The sequence below is a fragment of the Aphis gossypii genome, chromosome 1 (genome assembly GCF_020184175.1).
Source record: "Aphis gossypii isolate Hap1 chromosome 1, ASM2018417v2, whole genome shotgun sequence".
Classification (NCBI taxonomy): Eukaryota; Metazoa; Arthropoda; class Insecta; order Hemiptera; family Aphididae; genus Aphis; species Aphis gossypii.
In genome coordinates this window covers 39,909,342-39,935,002 of record NC_065530.1, presented here as the reverse complement: position 1 = coordinate 39,935,002, position 25,661 = coordinate 39,909,342, and the positions used below count along the sequence as shown (strand labels likewise).

Sequence of the window (25,661 nt, the reverse complement as noted above, 5' to 3'; positions counted from 1 at the left end):
CTTGGAAAAATTTTAAAACGCGGACCGGGAAAAAAAAAGAAAAGGATCTGTCGGTTTGTTGTCCGCCCGGGGCGCTGAGTCCAGACCGTGTTCGCCGCGCGATCTATGACCATCACTATATTATTACTAGGTATAATAATATTGGCGGGAAGAGTTGCGCGAAAAACGGTAAAAATAAAATGTTATCCTAAAATAATAGTAATAACAATACGTAAAGGTACGTTCGGTGCGCGCTAACATCGCCGCCGCCGTTTTATTGATCGTCGAACGAGCGCGCCGCCGCCGACCCGCCCCACCCCGCTGCCGTTCACTCCTGCGACGACGACGACGGACGCGGCACGACGCGACCGCCCTCAGTCCACCGCCGTCCGTGTCAGCGTCGATTGTCGTCGTGTGATCCGTCGTCGCCGCCTCCGATAGCTGTAATAACTAACGCAAAACCCTCCCCACTACCCCGTTTGCGAATTTTATTTTTTGATTCTGAAGCTACATTAAGACATTTTCCGCGGCTCACTGGTCGCTATATATTTTTGCGAGACATTTGATTATTTGTTTTTTTTTTTTATTTCGTTTCCGTTTCGTCGTTTACAGGATTTTTTTGTATGTGCGCGATCGTAACAGTTTTCCAACGCGGTAATCCGCAGCGGAGACACTTGCAGTCGTCGTAGTTCGCGTACAATCGCCACTCCACGCAGTTTCGGCGAAATGGCCAAGGTAAGAAAACCGACGAACGATAAATTATAATAATACTTATAGTAAGTTGTGATAAAAAGTGGTTTTATACGGGCGAGGAGGGGAGAAACACGAAATAATAATAACACAATAATAATTGCGTCCGTCCGTCCCATTGTTTTCGGAAATCGCGTCCGACTCACGACGACGACGAAGCGACGCCGTGACAAAATAATATAATACCCATCGTAATAATAAACGTATAAAATAACGATTGTCTCGACACGTAATAATCATGCCATTACGACGCACTGTATTGTTATCGTTTCTCGCGCGTATCCGACGACCACAAAATCGTGTAATTTCAGTAGGTTTGATTCCTCGGCGTGTGCTGTCGTCTATTTTTACATAATATTCGGGTCAGGTGTCCGCCGTGCGGTTTTCCGCGAGTATGAGCTCTCGTGGTGGTGGCGGCTGAGGCCTGTGCGTAGGTGCCCGCGAGAGTAGCTCACCCAGTGGCTGTTGTTGCGACAAATACGGCCCCGGTGGAAGCGCCTCACATCTGGAAAACCGGTGGAACGTTGTGGATTTTTCGCGCGGTTCGAGGAGACGAGCGTGTTTTCTACGGACCGCCGTGGTCCGAACCCGCGTGCCGCGTTCGTTCGACGAAACTATTACCGTTACCTGAACAGATCACTGTATATTGTACGGATTTGCGGAATCGGACTCACGATAATAACATTATAATATTAATAATTGATAACGTGAATAATACGCGGATGACGGGCGCTGTCGATACGGATCAAAAAACGTCGATCGCGGTGTAAAAATATAATTCCCGGTCTATAGCTCTCTCCAATGCCCTCTCTACACTTCTATAACGTGTCTTATCGAAACAAAACAGTTGGTTTCGGTTTTTCTGCGCTGGAATCTAAATTTTACCGATTTTATCGGATATTATATTATTATATTTGTGTGAATCGTGTTTTTATCGGCGATGATAACCTTGGTACAGAGCTCGCCCAACCAGCCATTTCCCAATGTATAATTTACGAACGATGATGATAATAATAATACGTACAAACGTACTACGTACCGTTGTATCATGGGTGTAGATATCCAACAATATGATTGTCACACATGGACAAAATATAGTACGTTTTTTAACGTGATACTAATTGACAATAGGTACTCATAGTAATAATAATAATAATATAATGATATACGCGGTTTGTAGTTTATACCATCGTCTATAGACTGTAATTGCTCAACGTACTTATATAAACTATTGCTTTTTTTTTTTGATTTTTTTTTTTTTTTTTGAGAGGTGTAGTATAATATACTTGGTTATATTCACATATGCCATTGAAACGACCTATTTTAAAATTATGAACAATATACACACATATATGTTTTATATTATCACATCATTATAATCTATACACGAGTATGTTTACCTGTAACACAAAACCAACAGTTCAAAGCGTTCAAACGTTACGGTATACCCTATTTATTTACTCAGGTGAATCCTCGATATTTGAATACCTGCGTTTGCGAATTGACAGTTTGTAGTAGATATTTTTCTATTTAGGACATTTAGGTACTTACTATGATGTTACAACAAATACTGTAGGTATCTGTTTTGTTTTTCAAAATATGTTTAGGATTTTTGAAGTAATAAAATTCGTTGTTTTACGTTGAACTCGTGGTTAGATTGCTAATTTTCAACAATTTTCTAATGTTTACCTATATTATATAGTTAATCCGATAGTTAATGATAATAAATTATAGATAATTTTTAAGTTTTATAATAGATATAAATCCTGAAAAGGTTTATATACTTTTAATTTTTAAATGTTTTCAACTACCTATTTTTTTTTAAATTTTTTCTGCTTATATTTTAGTATCATGATACAATGATATATAGACATTAGACCTGTATTCTATGTTGGATGTTGGTAATGTTGATACTATAATAGTGGGTAAGTGAGATCTCACGTAATTGTCACGTAACTAGTCTATACGCGATTTTAATAGATTTCTTTCATAATATGTATATAATATAATATTGTGTTAAATAATAAATACATCATTAGGCATCTGTCTAAGTTTTTGTGCACTTTTCTTTTATACTATTATGATCTTAATGGATATATTATTTACAAAGAGTTGTATATTATTCATTATTAATAGTAAGTAATATACCTAAGTTGTAATAATATTAATTAAATTAAATTATATTAATAAGTATCGTAAAAAGTTATGTGAACTTGAGGGTATGCAACAAGTCTTCGGTATGATACATTATTATACTGATACAGATATGCAATTTTATAAAAGCTTACTTTAATGTTTTTACCAAGTGAATAAGTAATAAATCTATAGGTACTATTAAACTAAAATAATATAATATAATATAAATTAAAGAATAATAGGCACTTAATCTTTTTCTGTTAAATTAATGTACCTAGTTGAAAATATGTATAATTGATAGATACTCTATTTTAGAAAATAAAATTTCTCTTTTTATTTGAAAACACAAATTAAGTTTTTTTATTTATTTTATCTTACTGTAGGTAATATTGGGTAGGTAAAACGTAAAATTACTTCAGCAACATACTTGTTAATTACTAATTTATATGTTGTTACTAGATATTTTACATTTTTACGTAATCTTCTTAAAACTAATTTGTTATATTTTATACGTTACACATTTTAATATAAGTAATTATTTTTGTGTACTCTCAAGATCAATAAATTGGATGGATAGTTACATAATTCCTAAATTATTTACGTAATTAAAATTTTTTTATTCAGAATCAAGGTCTAAAATTAGTAATTACCTTTCTATGCTTATACGGTTGGTCATTGTCTAAAGCCGTTTTTTTTTTTAACAAAAAACAATGTTTTTCAAACTTTAAAAATTGTTTTCCCACAGTCAATTAAAAAGAATAGTATTCTTATTAAATACAATACATAGTATATACCTACTAGGAGTAAGTAGGTACTAGGTATATATTTTATTCGCTCATTGCAAAAAGCTTCTTAATTCTTAAAATGTTAGTTTTTTTGTTAATATTATCTTGAAACACATATTTGAAAGGTACGATAAAATAATTAGATATTTTTTTATGTAACTACCTATCCGACAAATTAATTATGTTTATTCATACAGTATTATGTAGATATAGTACAAAATTATTGATTTTTTTTTTTTTAGTTAACCTTAAAGATAATTATAATATATGGTATATGATGTTTAATAATATACCGTAATATACCTTGTGTTCTATATTATTAATTACGTTCTTAGAAATAACTGTGTAATCATTTTAATTTACGTTCACCGAATCATATTTACCTCGATATTTGCCAATATAGTACTTACTTGAATTTTATTGTAATAAGTTGGAATTGAATACATTTTTTATCTGTATTTTTGATTTAGGAAAGTTTCTTAGGTATAGCAAGGTGAAGAAAGCAAAGGTTTTTATATTGTACATACAATATTTATATATATAACAAATATTAAAAAATTTACGTATATTAACGTTCGTTTACCTGTGGACTGTAAATACAACAGATTTATTATTTTTAATTACTATATTATTATGTATGTGAAGTTAACATCTTAGATTATAATATATAGGGCACTTAAAATGTATTACTTTTTTTTAATCATTTTTCAGTAGGTACCTTTATTTTTTAGTTATTATTAATCATAAGATATTGAAGCTTTAAATTTAAGTTTTAAGTTTTAAGTTTCTGAATTTCATATTTTAAAATATACTTAGGTAATTATTAAAACAATAAGTAGGCCAAGTAGGGTTTCAACTAGGTACCTATATATTTCTTATTGAAAAAAAATCCTTTATTAACAGTAGACAGTATAAATATATAATCTAAATTCTAAATTGTAGGTATTTCCAATTACTGTTTCAATACTCATCAATAGTATTATAAAGTTTATTAACTTATAAAAAATAATGTTTTTCTCATAGAATTGAGTTATTTGTTATTAAGTCGCATCTTATTTGATAAAAAAAGTGTTACCTATTATTATTATTATAGGTAATTATTTAAATAATATTAAGGACTAGTATTATACGCAACGATATTTAAACTTAATAACTCTTGAGAGTATTTAAGTGAAAATGTAAGACTGATATAATTAATAGCTTTAATATGTTAAGCCAATTTACATATTTTGGGTAGTCTTATTACTATTTATAATTTGTATAGATATAAATTATATTTTTTATTTGTTCATTGAATTAAAATAATCTATGTAAAACGTCGTGTGTGAATATTACAATTTGGGCTTTCTGTTGTGCTAAATTTAATAATAATTATCATAGTTACCTAGATTATGTCGAAAATAGAACATTTGGTTGAACATTGTTCAAAATCCTCACAATAAAATATTTAATAATAGGTCGTTTAATTAGATTAATTATAATATTAATGTGTTTATACTTTTTTAATCTTAAATAATAATAATTATAAATTCTTTATAATATTTATCGAAACTTATATAAAATGCTATATTTATCAAAATATTACGATTTTTGTACATTCAAAATTAATTGCACCATTTTACATACATTCTTTATATTTTATTATAATAAATCTATTAAAAAAAAAAAAAAATAAATAAAACAATAAGTTTTAACAGGAGATGTTAAATTAAAATAAATAGGTATGACTAAGTGTTAAATAACACAAGTGTCAGTGACAACTAAATCATTTAAATAAAAAAAAAATATCGATGTCTCAATGTCTTATTTCTCAAGGCTATAAATTTTAATGCTCTTAGATTTTTTTGGGATGTGATAAGTGTACTAAAACCTCGACTAAAACAATGATTTTTTTTTTAAATTAGACATTAAAAATAAGGGTAGCTGTTCATTATTTTACAATATATCCACGTACATTGTAGAAATAGAAATCTATTGTTGTAAACAATCGTTTACTACCTCGATGTTGTAAAGGTTGATTTTAATTCAATTTAATTTTCACACCTTTACTAAACGAATTTTGGTATTATACTTTAAAGAAGATTAAAACAGATTACAAATACTCATCGGTGTAAAGTTTTTAAGTCAAATATTTATTATTTATTTCATTAGGTACTAAAATCAACTATTTACTATAGTGCCTGCTTATCTAAAATTCATATTACAGTTATTATTTACTTTCAAAGGAAAGTGCTTTTATAGTATTGCCTACTGATAATTTAAACTTGATTATTTTGTTTTGTATTTAACCACGGTTGTAGATAGAATATTTATATTCGTGTATTTAACACAGTTCTGAAAACACTGTATTAGATTCCTAAATTTCCTAAATTTAACTTAAGTACTTATCAGAAAATTCATATTTTTGGGTATTTTAAGTACTAAGTAGTATGACTTACGAGTATAAACTAATTTGTTGACTGTTATTGTTACTTAACATGTATCCCTTAGCTTTGTGATTCGATATTATCGAGGATATTATCAATTGAAAATCGGTAGTTAAATGTATACTTATATATTACCGACATAACGTCTCATTGTGTATATTATTTAAAATTTTAAACTCTAAACCTTTAAACATTGTTTTCTTCTCGTTTTATCGACTTTTATTTTAGTATATAATTTTATTTAGAGTTTAGATGTTCTTCATATTCTAGGTAAAATTATTACACTAGTCATGTAATCATGTTGTTATAAATTAAATTAATGCTTTGATTAGTCAAATATATATTTTGGATAAATAATTATTTAAATATTTTAAATAAAATGTTTAAAGCAAATCATACATTTATTTATGCATATCATTAACATACCTATATAAAACAATAATATATATATTATTATTATTTTCTTATACAATATTCTATTGAATAATGTACTATCGTGTATAATTTAAATAATATTTATTAATAAAATAAACTTAAAATTGTTGTAAATACATTTAGTAAAATAATATTGTGGCTAATGCATAAAACAAATATAATTAAACTTAAAACCAATTAATATTAATGACAATATACTCTGCTATATTAGTTTATGACAATTGGTTGGTAACTCATTAAAAACATTTTGTTTAGTAAATTGTTTCAATGCGTTATAAAATGAATAAAGAGACTAGTTGACGTTTGCTCCTTCATTGAACACGCACAAAGACTTTGGTTGTAAAATATAACTGTAAAATATTCGGCCTATTTAGTGTGATGATTCTTTCTGAATTTAAATATAATATTGTGTTGTGTATTAAATGAGTTTAAAATGATTAAGTCCAACTTATTTAAAACTTTATTTTTTTCTTTAGATTTATAGATTTAAAACTGCTGTTATTTTCATTACAGTTTATACATCAAATAATAATTGTGCGTGATGTATAACTACTAAGTGTTAAAATAAGATAAACATAATATATTTTTTTAATTTGATGGTGCTTTCATAATAGGAATTAACCCTGGAATTAATAATTCCTTTATTCATAGAATTATAGAAAATTAGTGCATCATCATTTTCGAATTTAAAACAATAGATTTTAAGTCAAATTGGACCTACTCAATGGTAGACTTGCTTCTTTACTGTTTAATTATCTGTATCTACTATATAGGTACCTACCTACTATTAGATATTATCCAGGTATTATCTCCTGTATTATTTTTAACGTGATATTTATTATAAATAAACTAAATACATCGATTAACCTACCTAATAAATAATATTAAAATACTTGTTATATTTTATGAAAATAGTTATTTAAATATTATATATATGCAAATTCTTATTGATTAAATATGTAGGTAATGTCAAAAAGATTTTGGTGAAAAAATTGATTTGAAAGTATAGATATCACTATTGAATGTTTTTCAAAATAATTTATGATAGTTTGTAGAAAATGCATTTTTAAGTTTTGTATTCTTTTTTTTTTTTTTATTTGAATACAATTGAGAAATTCATGCTCATACAATTTAATTTTTGTATTCCCGAACCGTGAAGATTTTGTAAACATTTACACCGTGTTTTAAAAGCCATATGTTATAGTGTAAATGGTTGTTATATACGTTGATAATTAGTATTTTTATTTTGGCATACTTCCATACTATACTGCGACTGTATGATGCACATAGCTACACAGGTATATTAGACATTTACATAATACTACAACTTACTATTTTGCACTGTACTATAGTATTTAGCTTTAATTTATTCAGCTCCCGAGGTGATACGCGTACACATCGTATAATATTATTATGTGTTGTAGGTACCGTGTTTCTTTCGCTCGAAAACTCGTCCCATTGATATGCATCAATGATGTTTTATCCTTTCCATTTTAATTGGGCGTCACCTCGCTAGGCACGGATGGGTAAAGTATGATGCGATTTGTAATAAAACGTAATCATTAGGTATTATAGTAAGTCATTACCGAAATTAAAAACTATATTGCATTATGTTTTTACTTTTTATGTGGAACACGAATAAACTGTTTAGACATAGTTAAAAGTGAAGTCTGTTTTCTTCAAACATCCATATACATTTCCGTGTAAAACAAACTGTTTTTTACAATAGATTATTTGTTGTTGAAGTGTGAAAAACTTATACTAGGTATTTCAAAGCATATAATACATTCTTTCGAGTTTATAAGAAATGTTGATTTAAAAATTATTTTATTCTTAACTTCTGTTGAAAACTTCAATGTATTATCTTTCTCAGCTTCTTGATGTTCAAAATGACTTGCTTCTATTGTGATTGATGTTTAATCTTTATTTTCTTAGCTTGTTCAAACTATATAAATTACAGTACGTTAGTAGTCAGTACATACTACCTACTAGGTACATAATGGTATAGATACCATTATACCTAATAAAAAAAACATCACGGTCCGCCGATGTATAATAATGTTACGCTTGCACGGTTCGTTGTTGGGGACATTCCAAGGTCTTCTTGGGAAGTTTGGGGTCGACTAGCTGTGTTCAATACAAAGACCTAACATAAAACAAAATAATACCTATGCTATTTATTTTGATCCGCCTATATAATATATTCTATTAAAATAATTATTCCTTAATTTTCAAATATAAATTTAAATCATATCTAAAAAAAAAAAAAAAAACATTATACTCGTATTAGCGTTAAACAATTTTAAGGGAAATAACCTTATCTTTTGTAATTGTAATCCATAATATTCATTCATTTTTAGTACTTATTATTTAAAATTGACCAAGTCATAAGTTTATCATTTATATTTTAAAATATAAACACGAGTAATTTCATAAAAAAATGTTAACGGACATCAATCTTAATAATTGTAAAGTATTCTTAAGTATTAATAACTAATTATTTTATCGACTACCTATTATTTAATATTATTAAACGAAAATTAACAAAAATATTTTTGAGATTAAAAGTGCAAATGACCCGTAAATGGTAAATTCTGAAAATTAAATAACGAGTGTAATAAAAACAAGATCTACAATCTACTTGTCCTTCGAAAATGTTCTTTAGATTGTTTTAAATATTTATTACGTATTAGTTTTTGCTTATTAGCTTTTGGTATTAACTGTACAAATACTACCTATTTCCTAATCATTTATGAATAAATCTATCGATATTCGTGAACATGTTTTAAACACCAACCTTGGTAGTTATTGTTAAGAGGACTGGTGGAGACCTTAATTATACTTAGGTATTATATAAACGTATTTTCAAGTAATTAATAATCAACTATGTACCTACTTTAATTAAAGTAAATATTTACACTGTGTAAAAAAAAAAATGATTAAAATTTCATTTTACAATTGTATTATTAAGAAAATGTTCAAAATGAAAGTAAACTAGGCTCTGTACAGTGTACGTACATATAAATGATTCTTGTATTTGGCGAATTGTTCATGTACTACTTTCTAATACATCTATCTAGATGATATTATATACATTGTTACCTATTATGTTTCATTTTATCATGGAAAATTATTTTAAAAATAAAGAATTTTATGTTATGGTTTATTTCTGATATGTCTTATATTTAAATTAACATTTTTCGATACGATATAGGTGTTAGTACTAATAAATTGACCACGCATAATTTAAATTTAAATATTTTATATGAGAAAAAAATTAATTAAATCTAAAATAATAATAATTTTTATACAATATTGAGTTTTAATCATCTCAAAAAAAAATTATATTAATACAAATGTTATGTGTATATTGTACATAATTTAATGTTACTAAAATGTTTCCATTGTTTTTCTTTTACTAGGTATTTAATAATTTTCAGTTTATGCACATTATCTAGTATGTACCTTAATAAGTTATAAAAAAATGATTGTGTTTTTTCTTATGATATTGGTATCTGTTTTTGTCTTCATGGACTTCTTCCCTTAGGCTTCTAAATAATTTGTTTATATAAAAGTAGGTACCTATATACCTAGGTAGTTAGTGTACATGTTTTGTGAATTGATATTTGTTTATGTATAACTATGTCCTATTGTTAGGTATCAATTGTTGTGAATAATTTTAAATTGTGGTTTCAATTGTTGAGGCATATACCCTGAAAAAATAGGTCGGTCAAAAATGAAGCCAATATTTTTTTTTGGGTTCTAGCCATGTAATAATATTATAAAAACACAAATTAGTTTCATAGTGTTAAAATATCCATAATCGAGTACTATAATCTATTTCTGGTACTAGAAATCTGGCAAACTAAATATTTTATGACATTTTAGTTTTTTAAGCATAGGACAAAGGTAGTAGGTACATAAACTTAGTCTAAAAAACTAAAGCTTTAATTTTAGGTTTAAACTATTGTTTTAAATGATTAGGTATCAATTATTAAAAAAATTCTACTACCTAACTGATTAGTTTTAAATGTATTAATGTTTGTTTAATAAATATGTTTAGGTGTAATTTCCATATTCTAAATTTCTATTTGACTCAATTATTCACAGTTTTTTAATCATTAAATAATATAATTTTTAGTCATTTTTAGAGTGAAAATAAAAAAGTATTTTAAGTAGGTATTTATTATAGATTGGCTATTGAAATTATTATAGCAACATTTATTATACTACGCAAGAATATTTAGCATTTATTTCTAATATTTTAATATTAATATGTGAATTAATATTGTTCACAGATATGTGTTCAAATATAGTTATTTGGGACTAATAACTATGCTGTAAACATTTTAGGTTCATATAAAAGACAATCAAATTAGGTATTAAAGAGTTGTCATGGCTATGCTGTAAAAAATAAAAATGTAGAGGAAGTGACGCACCTGTTAACAAAATAACAACCAAATGGGATTGTTCACTTGTATAGGCACAGTGTTTGCAGACAGTGTAGTTCCTGCTTGCTCCTCTGTGTTCAATATAAATATGTATTGTATTAAAAATAAAATAAAATAAAGAATATAACGATCCTACTTGCTCAACAATTGTGTTCTAGTTCATTATCAAACAAATAATTCAAAAGTATTTAATACAAAGAATTATTATTCTTCTAGCCATAGGTAGGTAAACTTTAAAGATTTATCACACAGATAAAAGGTTTAAAAATATTTAGAACTTTTAGTATGAAGTTATGTATATATAATTTTGTAAATTCAGTGTTCTTGCATAGAAATTAGAAGCTATTAATGATGTTTTGTGTTTTTAATTTTCTAGGTATGTTCTAATTATGAATTTCACATATTTTACTTAATTATTATCTATTATATAAACTACACAATAGTATACAGGGGGTTTTTAATATTATATTAACTAATTTAAAGTGATCATTAAATGTAGATTCTAGTGTAGATTATACAACCCAAACATAATAAATATTCATGAGATGTATTTTAATATTTATTTACATAATATGTATATTACCTATCAATATTAATTTAACTTTTTTATTTAATATTGTTATATTAATGATTCAATTTATTTATGTTTTAGGCTCCAGGAGAAAGCAAGATACCTGTGTTGCATTCTAACCAGTTAAGATCTCGATTTTCTAATATTTCAAGTAAAGTCCGTTCGCATCTTGATGGTTCTTATCGAACTTCGTCTCCATCAATGCTATTTGGACTTTTTAGCAATACTGAAAATAAAGTACATCCACCCACTCGTCCATCTTCACTTTTTAAATCAACTAGTCGTACCACAGTGTCTGAAAAAGATGTTGGAAGTTATGTTGAATTAACTAGGCATTCAAGAACTGGCATTCTTAGATATTTTGGTAAAACTGTGTTGGGTCCTGGCGATTGGTGTGGAGTAGAAGTTGAAAGTGGACATGGAGTTTGTGATGGATCTATATGTGGAGTAAGATATTTTTCTTGTCGTGATCAATGCGCATTGTTTGTCTTGGCACACTTGGTGCGTAAATCCGAGTGTCAAAATGTTGTCGATATCAAAACAGAAGCTGAACTCATGTCTGACGACGGCTGTACATCTACTTTGGAAAATTGGGATTTAGATATTTTGAAAACAGAATTTCCATTTGAGTGCACTGACAGTCTTGGTATATTATCACCAGATCAAATGGTTGAATTTAGAGGTGATGAAGCAAATTATGAAGTTCCAGGTCTTCTTTTTAAAATGTCACCTCATCAATTAACAGAGGTACGTATATAGTTTTAAAAATTATTTAAAAACTTTAAGTTGCTGATGATATTTGTTATTATGTTTCAGTGTATTTCTGATGGGGATGTAACAATGAATGATTTAGAAACAATTTCTATGCCTAAAGATGACGATTTAGTTTCTCCAGTTCTGTCTTCAGATCCCTCTAATCATACAGTATCTGAACACGATAGTGCAAGTGCCTATCCAAAACGCTCAACTGTTTCTTTTGGACACGTTTTTTACGATAATTTTACAATCGATCGGACTCCATCACTAGAAGATTTACCCATGGATGATTTTTCATCAAAAACAACAACTGCTGTGGTTCCAGTCCCTAATATTCCTACAATAAACACAGTTGTTACAAGCATAACCAGTGTTAGTAGTCTTGATACTGGTTATCAAGGTGATTGTGAAACTAGTCGTCCTACTAGTCGTGGAGCTATGGTTAAACGACTTGGACCAACCGAACCAATGACAGATTCAGATTTTTTTACTGAAAGTGAAGCAGAAGATCATTGTCATCGTAAAGCTATAGTTATTGATGGTACATTATACTCTGGAGATAATATTAAACCTGAAACTCAACCAGATAATCATAACAACCCTGGTCCCACTATTGAAGAAATGGACTCAAGTGGTGTTTATTCTGATTTTGATAGAATATTTGAGGAGCCACCTGCACTTAAAGATAGTTCAGAACCAGTTTCTTCTAATAATTCAACTTCTCCCTCATCTGTTAACAGCCAACAAATCCATATAGTTGCAATAGATCAGCCATCTAGTTCGACGATACCGGAATGCACAGAAGATGCATCAAGCCCTGCTAGTAAACGTTACAAACGACCCACACCAGTGAAACCTAAAACCTTGGAGGTAAGACAAGATCAGGAAAACAGAGCTCCAAGAACTAGAAAACCAGCAGGCCGTTGGGATGCTGTAATGAATAAAATAGAAAAAAGTAAAACTGATCAGAAGAGCCGTGTCAATCGGTTGAAGGATGTCAAAAGCAAAATTAATTCTATTAATCCATTGACAATACCATATACTAACAGGTTGAAAGAATCTCCCACAAATAGCGAACCATTGCCTGTCAGATCTCACAGAGAAAATACACCTTTAAAAGCCAAAAGGTATTTAGTTGTATAACCTTTAGCCTATCTATATAATATTTGATAATTAATCATTTTAATTAATATTTAATTGTTTTTCTAGCCGTAGAACTAGAGCTCGAGGTGGATCAGAATCCAATTTACCAATGTCAGACCTAAAACCTAATTCTTCTAGGCAAAGATGTATTCCTAAGAGTTCTCAAAACAGTTCAAGAGATAGTTCTTTTAGTGATCTTAGTGGCGAAACCAAAGCTACATTGAAGCAAGCAACATCACATCCTTCTTTAGTCAGTAAGTAAAACATATTATAAATGTGTATAATAAAAAAAATGTATTAATATAATATATAGTGTTAAACAGAAATAACTGACAAATATAATTAATTAACTGTAAAATACATTTATTTTTTATTTTTTTAATGTATAGAATAAATGTATTATATTATTGATTAATTATATTTATCGGTAATCGGTTCATTCTGTATCATTCTATACTATGTTAAAAATATTGAAGAAAAATAGGTGTAATGAGGAATAATTTTTAAAAGTTAAAACTTGTTTTTTATTTAAGTAATTTAAAATATTTAATAAATTTATCAACATGGTAGGTCTTATTATAGTACCATTAAAAATTATAATTTTATTTTATTTAATTAAAAGAATTTAAATTATTTTTTTTTGCAAAAAGAGTTCATTATTAGAATAATGAATTTAATCTTGTGATAAAATTATTAGTGTTATTAGTGTAATGGACAATGGTAACATTTATGTGTTTATTATAATCTTGTAGAAAGTACATAATATAGTAGTAACAAAATGATTGTTACAAAAATAAAATATTTTATTTTCATATTAATATATTTAAATACCTAATATAACTCTTAATACATTAAATTAATACTCATGATAAATAATGGTATAAAAATAAATGTGTTAATTAACTACACAAATACTATATCTATTAAAACAATAACAACGTAAGAACAAGTATAATTTATGATATAGTTTATTTTAAATTGAAAAATTACAACAATCATACTACTTATTAAATATTTTATGTTAATAGTTAGTTGCCTGTAAGACTATATTATATTATTATTTAATATAATATGGCAAATATGTTTCAATATTAAGTCTTGTATTACTTATTATTTTTTTTTTACAACAATATGAAAACAAAAGTAAATATAAAGAGGAAAGAAGACGCTTATATTACTTATTACTGAAAAATAGATGGATGGATAGAAAAGAGATTAAATAATTATACAGAAATAGCAGTTGTGAGGAGAGGTGAGGTATTCGGGGCAGAATCCTGTGGAGATATAGGGCAAGGGTTGCTGATTTCATAAATTAATCATGAGTGAAGGACGAAAAAAAGAAGAGGTATTATTAAAATATATAAAAATATTTATTACTAAGAAATACGCCTGTAGTATAGGCAACCTATCATACATTGATTAGCTAATTGTAGTATCATTTAAATATGGTGCAAATTAACGTATACTAAAATATGTATTTTATTCATATTTAAAAAATAAAAAAATATTCTAAATATGTTTTAATTTAAAAGAGAATCGTATAATTATCATAAAATGTTAGTTTTGTGTTTGAATAAATGAGTGTTAATAATATTTATTTGAATATAAAAAAAAAAGTAAATAGGTACTTGGAATATTTTTAGAATTTATATATTTTCCTTTGTAATTTTTGTTAGTTTTGGAATAGTTAGAAATTAACGTATATATATACAATATACATAATAATTAATAATACTTCAATATAATATATTCTGATAATTGTATTTAATCAATACATAATAATATATTTATACAAGATAAAAACATCTTATAATACAGTGTATAAAGGATACACTGAATAAATATTAAAAAAATAAACATATTGATATTACCTATAGGCCAATGAAGTGTATTTAAAATTATTTTTTACTAAAAAAAAAAAGAAATTATTTAAAATACTCATTAATATACTTTTTTCAAAAATTATATTTATTATAACATATATAGTAGATAAAATATTTATTTTTATTAAATTAATGTTTAATAATTAAAATTGACTTGCATGGGAAAGTTTCTTAATGTGTGAAAAAATTGAATTAATTTTTCAACTAATTAGTAATTACATATTCAATTAAACTACAATATATTACTATTTTTTTTTTTTTATATAGAATATTTATTTTTCCATTGTATTTTTAATTTTTCTTCAGAAGAAAATAAGCAGGTCCTTCCTTACCTAATTGTATAATAATATATTTTTTTTACAATAACAATTTTCTTATAATACATTCAATATTTTAAATTAGGTTAATAGTGAAACATATCTCAAAATAGTTAATAATAATTGTGTGATAAATATTTTATTTCACTAAGTAAAAATAACTACAGGGTGTCAAATTGGTGTGATTATATTGTGAAATATTTTGATTTTTCATAATAAAATGCAAGTGGCTATTGTAAATAATACGTACATATAATATTATCATATTATCTGACCAATAAAATCTTTACTCCACTCTAAGCTAATTTAATTTAAAAAATGTTTATACTTCGGTATTTATATTGAAGATGTAGGTAATGTGATGTTTTGATAAAATGAAATTGTACGATCAAACTGTCTTTTTTATGTTTGTTTTATTAAAAATTATGAGTTTCTGAACATTTGAAATTTTTAATTTAATTTATTGTAGTATTGTTTTTTTGGTCAACTTGTTGTACTTTTTTCCGTATTCTTAATATATTATAATAGTTATCACTATTTTCTTTTAATAAGAAAATTCCACCACAGTGAACCTTATGCAACATTGCATTAGAAAGTAAAATGTGGTTTTCATTTATGATGTTTTACTTAAAAGAAAATGTTTTTAGTTTCCGTCATTCACTCTATTACCTATATAATATTTTATTAGAACTATTTAATCGCCAGTGTTTAATGAAGACGCAATCTCGTCTATCCGTGTTAGGAGACTTTAGTAAAGTAGTGGAAATAATGCTCATTTTATAAGGAAACCGAGGCCAACTAGAGCGAAAATATAACTTATTCTTCTAATAAATTTTTATTTAATTGGTAGTCTTTAAGATGATACGCATACTGCAAGGTATCTTTAGTATTTTCAACCGAGTGAAAACTCTTTTAATTGGAAATTATGGCCACCATTATTTTGAAGATTTATGCTTAGGTTAGTTTTGATTGACTTAAAATTATATTTATTCTAGGAACATTTATAACAAATAATTTAATATGTATATTATTTTTTATAGATAAAAATTTTAATCTGCGTTCGCCGTCTGTAAACGTTGTGGTACCATCGGTGCGCAAACATTCGACTACGCCTTCAAAAGCAACTCCTCAAAACCGCAGATTAAACCCAGGTACGCATTTTAAAAATGTTTCAATATTTTAAAATATTTTATGTTGTGTGTGTGTCGATTGAATGATATCAAATTTCTAGTACAAAATTTTGACATTGTTAAGTTTGTTCGTGATCAACAAACGTATACAAACTAATCAATTATGTATAATAATTAATGTTAATATAGTATGTTTTATATTTGTATAGTTGTATACACATAGGTATTGTTTCATTATTATTTATACATTTTTGGGTTGATTGATAATAATTGACTTAAAAATGTTTCATGTATAATATGCTGTATGCATCTAAAAATTGTAACTATTCATTCGAGAAAGCCGTGTGACATACCAACCTGTATACATTTTTGTGGTTATTGCAGTGTTTAGGTACCTATTGTATGAATACAAAAATCATTATACAGAATGAACAAAATGACATTAGTAAACTAATAATATGTGGACGGCAATATATGTTGTTTTTCTCTTAAATAATTTCGTGATTGAAAAAACAACTTGCAATTATTTTTAACCATAAAAAACTACTGCAATTTTAGAATATGTGATCCAATGAGCGCGTTGAACCAATGAAAATCAATGTCAAGAACTAGTTTTACTCGCGGAAGCCCTGTTTTCTGATATACCTAAGGACATATTATACCGCGTGTAATTCTACCTCTTTGATGTTGTCTTTTTTTGTGTAGGCTTAATTATTTAATAGATCTTCTGGTTTATTTTAGTAGTGATGATTGATATTTTTAACAGTTAAAATTCTTAGTTTATTTTCTTTAAAATACATGCTTATCGTTTATATTATGTGTATTGTGTAGTATATGATATTGAAGAATAAACTATAGGTATATCAATATAATTTTGTGTACTCGTATGAATTGGTTTGGATTATTATACTAAAAATTAATTTTTATCAAAAGAATGTTTAAACCGTTAGTATCTACCGAGTTTCGTATTAAATTACATAACATCATATAGTATAGTTTAATCAAATAATTTAATAATGGACATTGCAATTTTGCATTTCTAAGTTGGATAAGTATATTATATTTTGTTGTTTTATTATCAATTATCATTATATTTCCTATAATAATATATACTTATTGGTACTGTTATATATTTATAAAGTTTACGTACACTTTTTATATCGCCCTGCTTTGAAACGTTTAACGATATTTTTATTGGGGCATATATATATATTATTTATTGCTTTTTGGTGACAAACGTGATAAAATTATAGGCATGTAGATTAGTTGATAGATTTCTTAACGTAGTCACGTGGCATGATCTTAAGTGGGCTGGGCTGTTTGTGTTTATTAAAAGTAGTGGAGGTATGTGGGAGTCATTCATTGTGACGCCGAAACACGTGCGCGTTACCCGTTTATATTGTAATTATTTTGGACGTAAGCGCAGGTACGATAATAATAATAATAATAATACGTAGGTACATCATTATAATATTAACCATTGTACAATATCGATACGGCAGCAATCCGATTGTGTCTTATGCGGTCTTTATGTATGCACGTGTGTTTATTATACGTAACGTTTTATGCGAATCGTAGGGGTCAAAATTAAAATATAGTAAACAAAAAAATTTTAGCCATCACTGTGTGGGTGACTGGAATGGTTGCCAACGACGGTTCAGCATTCGAAGGTCGGGTACTATAGCGAAGCCGGCCCGTAGCGGAAGTTCTCTTCGAGATGCCACTACTATTAGTTTTAATCGGCCGGTTTTCGTGAGAGCTCGTACGCGTGTACGTGTACCGGTGTGTTATCAATAACATCGCCGTTTTATTCAGTTTAGTATTTATGCAGTTTTAGTGCAAATTTTTACGTCGTTGATATTTAATAATAATCTACATTCATGGATTACTTGTCGGTAAGGTAAAATTTCAATAGATAGATATCCGTCAGAGACTTTTTAGGAACTCATTGACCTTATTGACGAGCTTGCCTTTTTTTTATTACACAATGAATTCCGATATACATATATTCTGTGCATACGTTTCCTTGTATTTTATATTTTTAAATATCATAGTATTGTTTTTTACCAAGTCGCTGAGATTTTTATTGAGTTAAGATTAAGAAATATATAACTATAATGTTTTAATATCAATATTAACTGGGATAACAACGTTAGGTAGTGTTAATAAAATATTATTTTAATCGAATGTTTGTTTTATAATTACATCAATTTTCGAAATTTATTTTTAGTTATTGAAAGTGATAAAAATTGAATATGAAATAAAACCAATATAAATAATTCGATTACAGTATAAATTATAATAATATATTACAAGTCTTCTTTGAACTCTATAGATAAAAAGCTATAAATTTGTTTTCGTCAATTACAGATTAAAATAATAATTTAATTGAAAATTAATTATGTCGTTTTTATGTGTGTTATTTATATCATATTCTTTCCACAGCGGGTACGCGAATAGTCGTGCACAGAAGCTTGCTTTTTTAAGGTCAATTTCAGGTCTAATTTTTCTTTTCCTGTATACAATTAAAAAATTATTTGTTGTCAATTAAAACGTGTCGATTTTTATTTTTTCGATTAATATACTCGATGTCGTATTATAATTATTGTAATATTTAGTCAACTTACAGTGTAAATATAAAAACGTATTTCAGATATTACTTCTCATACACGTCACAAATTTCATTAAATCACCTGTAGACCGGACCAAGTGGCCTTTCTCTATATAATATAGCGTATACAATGCGCGCATGCTTTCACCTACTTAGAATATTTCACACAAACTTCTGGACCAAAACCTGTATGTAAAACAGTACCTAATATCGAAAAGTTTTTAAACGTTTTAAGGTTTTCGCGTTATTATATTATAGGCACCTTACATGTAATATTCAGATTTTTATTATGGACTGTTATAATATATCGTCATTCTTGCTGCAGTATTGCGAGCCCCAGGACGTTAGTAATTACAACGGTGTATCACGATCGTGGGTCAATGATTCCTAATGTGGTTTCAGACGTGAACAGTATTTTTTCTTATTCTAGTATTCCATGCATAATTCACATGTGCACCCGCCGTACATAATGTTTCGATTGAATAATGGCTTGAGAAAAATACCGACAAATTCGCGATTTGAAAATTAATTGATCCACGCAATCCGATTGAAAGTGATTTGCTCCTATGGCCGTGATCGATCCAGATGGTGAGGGAGAGACCGGACGTGGCTTAATTGAAAATATAATTTGGTTATCCGATTAGTATTATCCACATAATCATGGTAGGCACTTTGGGCAAGTTGACGGCTCTGTTTCACAGTAATTCTAGTTCGAAATCGTCTAATCGACGACCTAGTGTAATATCAACGCCACCGCCAGTCGTACTCGCCGACAAAGCGGATGTGCCACACTTGCAGAGATGGTCGTCGTTACGATTACACAGGCGTAAAGCTCGGCAACAGGGTAAGTAAATAATCTCTTATCAGCGAGTCTTAAAAAGAATTGAAGAATAAATCATAGTATAAGAATCCATACGCTTAAAATAATTTAGGCGTTCTAATGAATTTTGATTTTGAATAAGTATTTTTTGTCTCTTAGAGTTGACAGAATAATTAGTATACTAGTACGTATACATAATACTTACTGAATTTATAGTTGTGTTCGAGAGTGCTGTTAACCCGGAATTGTTTGTAGCTATCGTGTAATGTTTTAAAAAGAAAACTTACAAATGATTTATACATATAATAATATGTAGATTGTAGGTATACATCTGTTACGGTTTGTGATTATTAAACAGATGCTTTCATGATAATTCGCATAGTTTCGTTGTTTTCTTTATAAAAACACTTGATTTTCGAATTAAATTTATTGCTTTTTAAATTTTTCGTAAAAGTATGTAGTTATATTTTCTAAAATATTGTATCTCAATTTTAAGATTTCGCCCAAATGCAATTAAACGAATAGAGCATAAATTTTTTTTAGCGGGCTTGTTGCCAGAGTGTATGGGTCGACAATTTAAAATTCGGGCTCACTCGTCTGAACGGGGAACTGGGCTAATCAACAGACCGTATCGATATAGATTATTGCTAAAAATACATTTTTGCATTTCGCAATGTTTGTATAGATTTATTGTATAGATTATATATTTTTATATTTTATTTAAAAATATACTCTGTATCTTTGATTTGTTTTAACAAAATTATATTCTGTTTAATTTACAACAGCGTATAATATACTATTATATAATTAAATGGCTCTTAAATATTAATTTTTTTGGCAACGATACTGACGTTACCAAAAATATACCAACAATTAAATTGAATAAAAAGCAGTGTCGCTCTATAATATTCCCGGGCAGGAGATACACCTCGTTTAAACATGTGTTATTTTAATTTATATTATTATCAATAATAATTTATTATACCTAATACCTATACATATTAATAATAAGATAATAATTAATAAGGTTTGTTAATAATTTCTTATTTTTAGACTATTTCTAAAAAGATAAATATTTTAGCATCATTTTAAAAGTACGTATAATTTATATTATGAACACTTTAAGACTTGAGTTTTTATTTTTGGAACTGACAGTTCAGTGTTTGATTAATTAGTAATTACATGAAGTTATACGTCAATTGTGTGACCGTAGTATATATTTATTCAGATACTTGGATTATTAATTTATTTTAACTAGTACATTTTTACGATTCTATGGTTTAACATCAATTTAGTAATTTTTTAACAAATATCAATATTTTTGTATTATTTAATTATAAGTATCTGGTATATAAATATAAAAAGTCGGTTAATTTTTATGAACAAAAAAAAGAAAAATTGAATACCATGTAAACGTAAAATTTGAATATTTATGAGAATAGTACGTAATATGAACCTATTTTAAACTATTCTAACAAAAAGTTCAGTATGCTATTCTAATTTTTTTGGATAACAATTGTCAGTAATTTTTTAAAGACACGCTCAAATTATTAGTAGGTACATAATACAATTGATCAAGTTGTATGGTTTTTAAAACTTTTTAGTCTAAGCGTTCATTTTCATCAATTATTTACCACGTTTTGGTATAACAATAATTTATTGTTATGTTATGTTTTAATGTTGGAACAATATGCGTATTATAAAGTTGTTTCTGGCTGGTCGCAGTTCGGTTGAAGACTTTTTGGATCAAATTACATCGCGAACAATAGATAGTTATTGTAGGTATTATGTTTTTAAAAAATACAATTTTAGTAAAATGTTGAAAATAGGAGAACATAGTGTATGAGTCGTGACTTTGGGAGAAAAAATCTACAATACCTACTCTAGGAATTGAATTCGAAAACCGTGCAGTCATCTACGTCATTCGTAATAATTACGATATTTGGCTAATATATACGTATTGCTTGCGAGATTTTTAGGTATTGCCGCCTGGGAATGGGAATGGTGACTGTTCTAGGTATACTGCATGTACTTGATAATAGGCTATACGCGCTTTATAATTATATTTCTGCAATTGTATTATATATTGCCTTGGACATTATAATAACTCTTATAGACTTTTGAAAATTTAGAACAGCACACTACAACTTAAAAAACTACGCACTAATAAATAATATTATATAGTCCATTCGCATACCGTCTATATATCCGTACGAACGAAACTAACTGAATTCGATTTTATATCTGTACGGAAAAGGTTTACAGTAGAAGGATTACGCGCTTGATGGATATAACTGCGCTGCTTTTGAGCACACTTAAGTCGCGGTTCGTCTGTGTAAGTTTGCAACCGACACAATCCGTCCGTTATGTGACCCGTCGCCGTCCCGCTCCCTTAATAGGAATCGTAGTACTTTTCTAGTCCCGCGACGATATAAAATAATATATTATCATGTCCATCGATAAATTTGTAACGATGTGCGACGCAGTTCGATGCCCTGCTGCCGTTCACCACTTCCGCACCTCAGTACTGCCGTCTATCGCCATTTCCCGCCAGTCCATCGATTCTTACATAGTTACGGCGTACACACACTCACACATTCAAAATGAATCTATATATAAGTATATAATGTATGAGAAGATCCGGCGTTGTCCATCACTGTTTCTGAAAGCTTAAATGCAGAGCTCTCGCGAGACGCACTTAACAATAATAATTACGATATTATTACGACGTGTCTAACAATAAAACAAATTCGTGTGTGTGTAAACGTCCCAGAAGCAAAAAGCTCTCGAGTCTCTTAATGTGGCAATTGGGAAAAAAAAACGAATTTAATATAAGCTCCGCCGCTCACATATCCTCTCATCCTGGAAGTGTATTTTGGATGCACCGGCACGGCGGCTGACTCTATACACTATACTTGTATACGTATGTCGTATATATACTTGTTTTTTTGGCCGGTGGCCATCGGTTGACATATATTATTTAAAAATAGGAATAATGTCCACTCGGTTATAACCATACATTATTATATACCTACCTTTTGCAGCCAACTATAATGTACTCGACGGCCGCGGCGCATCATATATGTATAATGACCGACAACTTCGACGATGGACGCGTGTGTTAAATTATCCGTGTAATTTTATCGATATGTTGTGTAAACGCGTCGACCGCGATTTAAAATTTGTATCTCGTCGAGAAACGTTTTATGGTTTCGTATACCTGCTATAATATATTATATACATAAATTAAATCATGTCGATATATTATGACGACATATTTTGTTTACACGTCATTTGCAGTGCGCATACAATTAATAATCTCGTTTCGATACTAGAATTTTTTTTTTTTATGCACATAATATTATTATGAATATTTAATATTGTACTGATGTGTGCAGTTAAATCGTCTTCAATGTAATCGTGTCAGTGCATAGGTATTATATCGTTCTACTGGTGCATAATCTTATATACAATTTTTATTTTAAAATTTTAAATCTTCTAAATTTATAAACTTTTAAACTATATGTAGGTCATACGTGTATAATATTATTATGATGCTAAAAAATCAAAACCTTGAAACATTCTACCTCATATAAGAATAAACCGGACTCCCTTGCTAATATAAAGGCTATATAGTCGGCGAGCAATCGATCTGTTCAGAATTGCTAGTTTATTATAATTTTTCAAATTAAATTTATCATATTTTGTTCTTAATACGCATAATACTTCACACGAAATTAGAGACAGAGAATGCAGCTTATCCCTCACCTGTTTCGAAAAAATAATTTATAAAACTGGTGTAGGTACTTCACCAGTTGGTTCAAACAGTACAACCACTAATTATAGTTTTATAGTTAAAGTTATAGATATTATTATTCAGCGGTACCTAATACTATTAAAACTATAATTATACTAGGTATATTATAATAATTAATCGCTCTTTATTTAGTTCATCAATATAATCCTTCTTTTGAAAAAATACTGGTTTGCAAATATTTTTTATTCTATTAATCATTAATGTTGTCGTTTCGATCATTTTTAACAGATCTTTGACCTGAATTTATTGTTATAAATTTAACCGTGCCCACACTTTGTTCGAGTGTGATTTTTATTGAAATTACATTATGGTGTATTTCCTGGGTATGAAGACGCCCTTAAATAGGATTTTTTTTAACTGGGTGTTTGTAACTTTGGTACCTAAATGATAAGTTTTTTTATTTTATTTTACGCAATACAGTGTTCAAATGTGATATAATAAATAAAAATATTAACGTAATATATGTCCAGAATACTGTAGTGCTTGTCTCTGACCGTTTAAGAATTGGAACTGTTGACGATCGTTAATTTTATATATCATTGTCTAAAAATAAAAATAACGACTCCAGCAGAATAATAATTGTCATATTAAAATATTCTCGATCATTATATTATGAAAACGATATTATGACAGATATCAAATAAATTAAACCATATTATATTATTGAAATTTGAGCGGACCTATCTATAGTATTCGATCTATTACATTTTATAATATATTATATTGTTGTTTTCGTTGAGAAATCAAAAATGTATTTATATAACACCTATATTGATGAGAAACTTAATATATTATACTGTTTTGACATTTGTACGTATGTACATACATCCGTATGTACGGATCATTTTTCATAATTAGGTATACCATAAAAAACTGAAAAAATTTAACAATAAATTATTATAAGTTCCGACCTACAATCAAATGTTTATACTTTTTTGGTTCAATTTAGAATATTTTTTGAATTTTATGAACTTTTTATTGAATGCTAGCTAATACTGTATACATATACTATGACTCGTTTTACGTCTTTTTTTTTAATTACATTTTAATAATGGATATTGGATACACCTAATATAATTTTAGAATACTGGTTATTATGTATAATGTCATGAAAACAAATTCATTAAAAATTATTACCTATGTATTTATATTTTTTTTGCCGTATGATATTTATACTTAAAAAACATCCGCCGATATTCGTATTTGTGTTATTGTATCAACTACCTAAGTAATCAATTTAATATGTATATTTTCTAATTTATTGATATAAATAATTAACCATAAATTATTTTAGCACTTCATTAATATAATATCTCTGATTTTAAATGAATTTCCTTATCAGCTATTGCATACATTTATTTAAATTTAGACAAAATTTTTATAGATTATTTTATAAAATATTAACATTAAATAATTTATACTTTATGGGAATTTTATTATTTTAGTTTTAAATTGTTTCCTACAGTTTATATTTTCAACAATAAATTTAATGCCTTACATTAAAAATATTATTATTATTATAATAATATATTATCGCCTTTGAGATATCTTCTATAACTAAATAAAATGTGTGTTACTGTTATATTAGGAGGTATACATTATACAGTATTTTTAAACTATATTATGAATTATAATTCTCATAGTTATGTAT

The 25,661-nt window shown here is 27.7% G+C and overlaps 1 protein-coding gene across 2 annotated transcripts in view; it reads left to right on the top strand.

Moving 5' to 3' along the window:
• The first annotated feature begins 345 nt into the window (after nucleotides 1–345).
• LOC114128743 (uncharacterized) overlaps nucleotides 346–25,661 on the top strand; it is a 35,908-nt gene continuing 10,592 nt past the window's right edge. Inside the window, exons 1-6 of one of the 2 annotated variants that reach the window (XM_050196942.1) lie at nucleotides 346–714; nucleotides 11,615–12,280; nucleotides 12,350–13,416; nucleotides 13,499–13,686; nucleotides 16,483–16,590; nucleotides 16,673–16,783. In XM_050196942.1, coding sequence (XP_050052899.1) covers nucleotides 706–714; nucleotides 11,615–12,280; nucleotides 12,350–13,416; nucleotides 13,499–13,686; nucleotides 16,483–16,590; nucleotides 16,673–16,783 — 2,149 coding nt within the window. In that variant the 5' untranslated portion in view covers nucleotides 346–705. The remainder of the gene's footprint in view (nucleotides 715–11,614; nucleotides 12,281–12,349; nucleotides 13,417–13,498; nucleotides 13,687–16,482; nucleotides 16,591–16,672; nucleotides 16,784–25,661) is intronic. The other variant, XM_050196943.1, reaches the window with a different exon arrangement.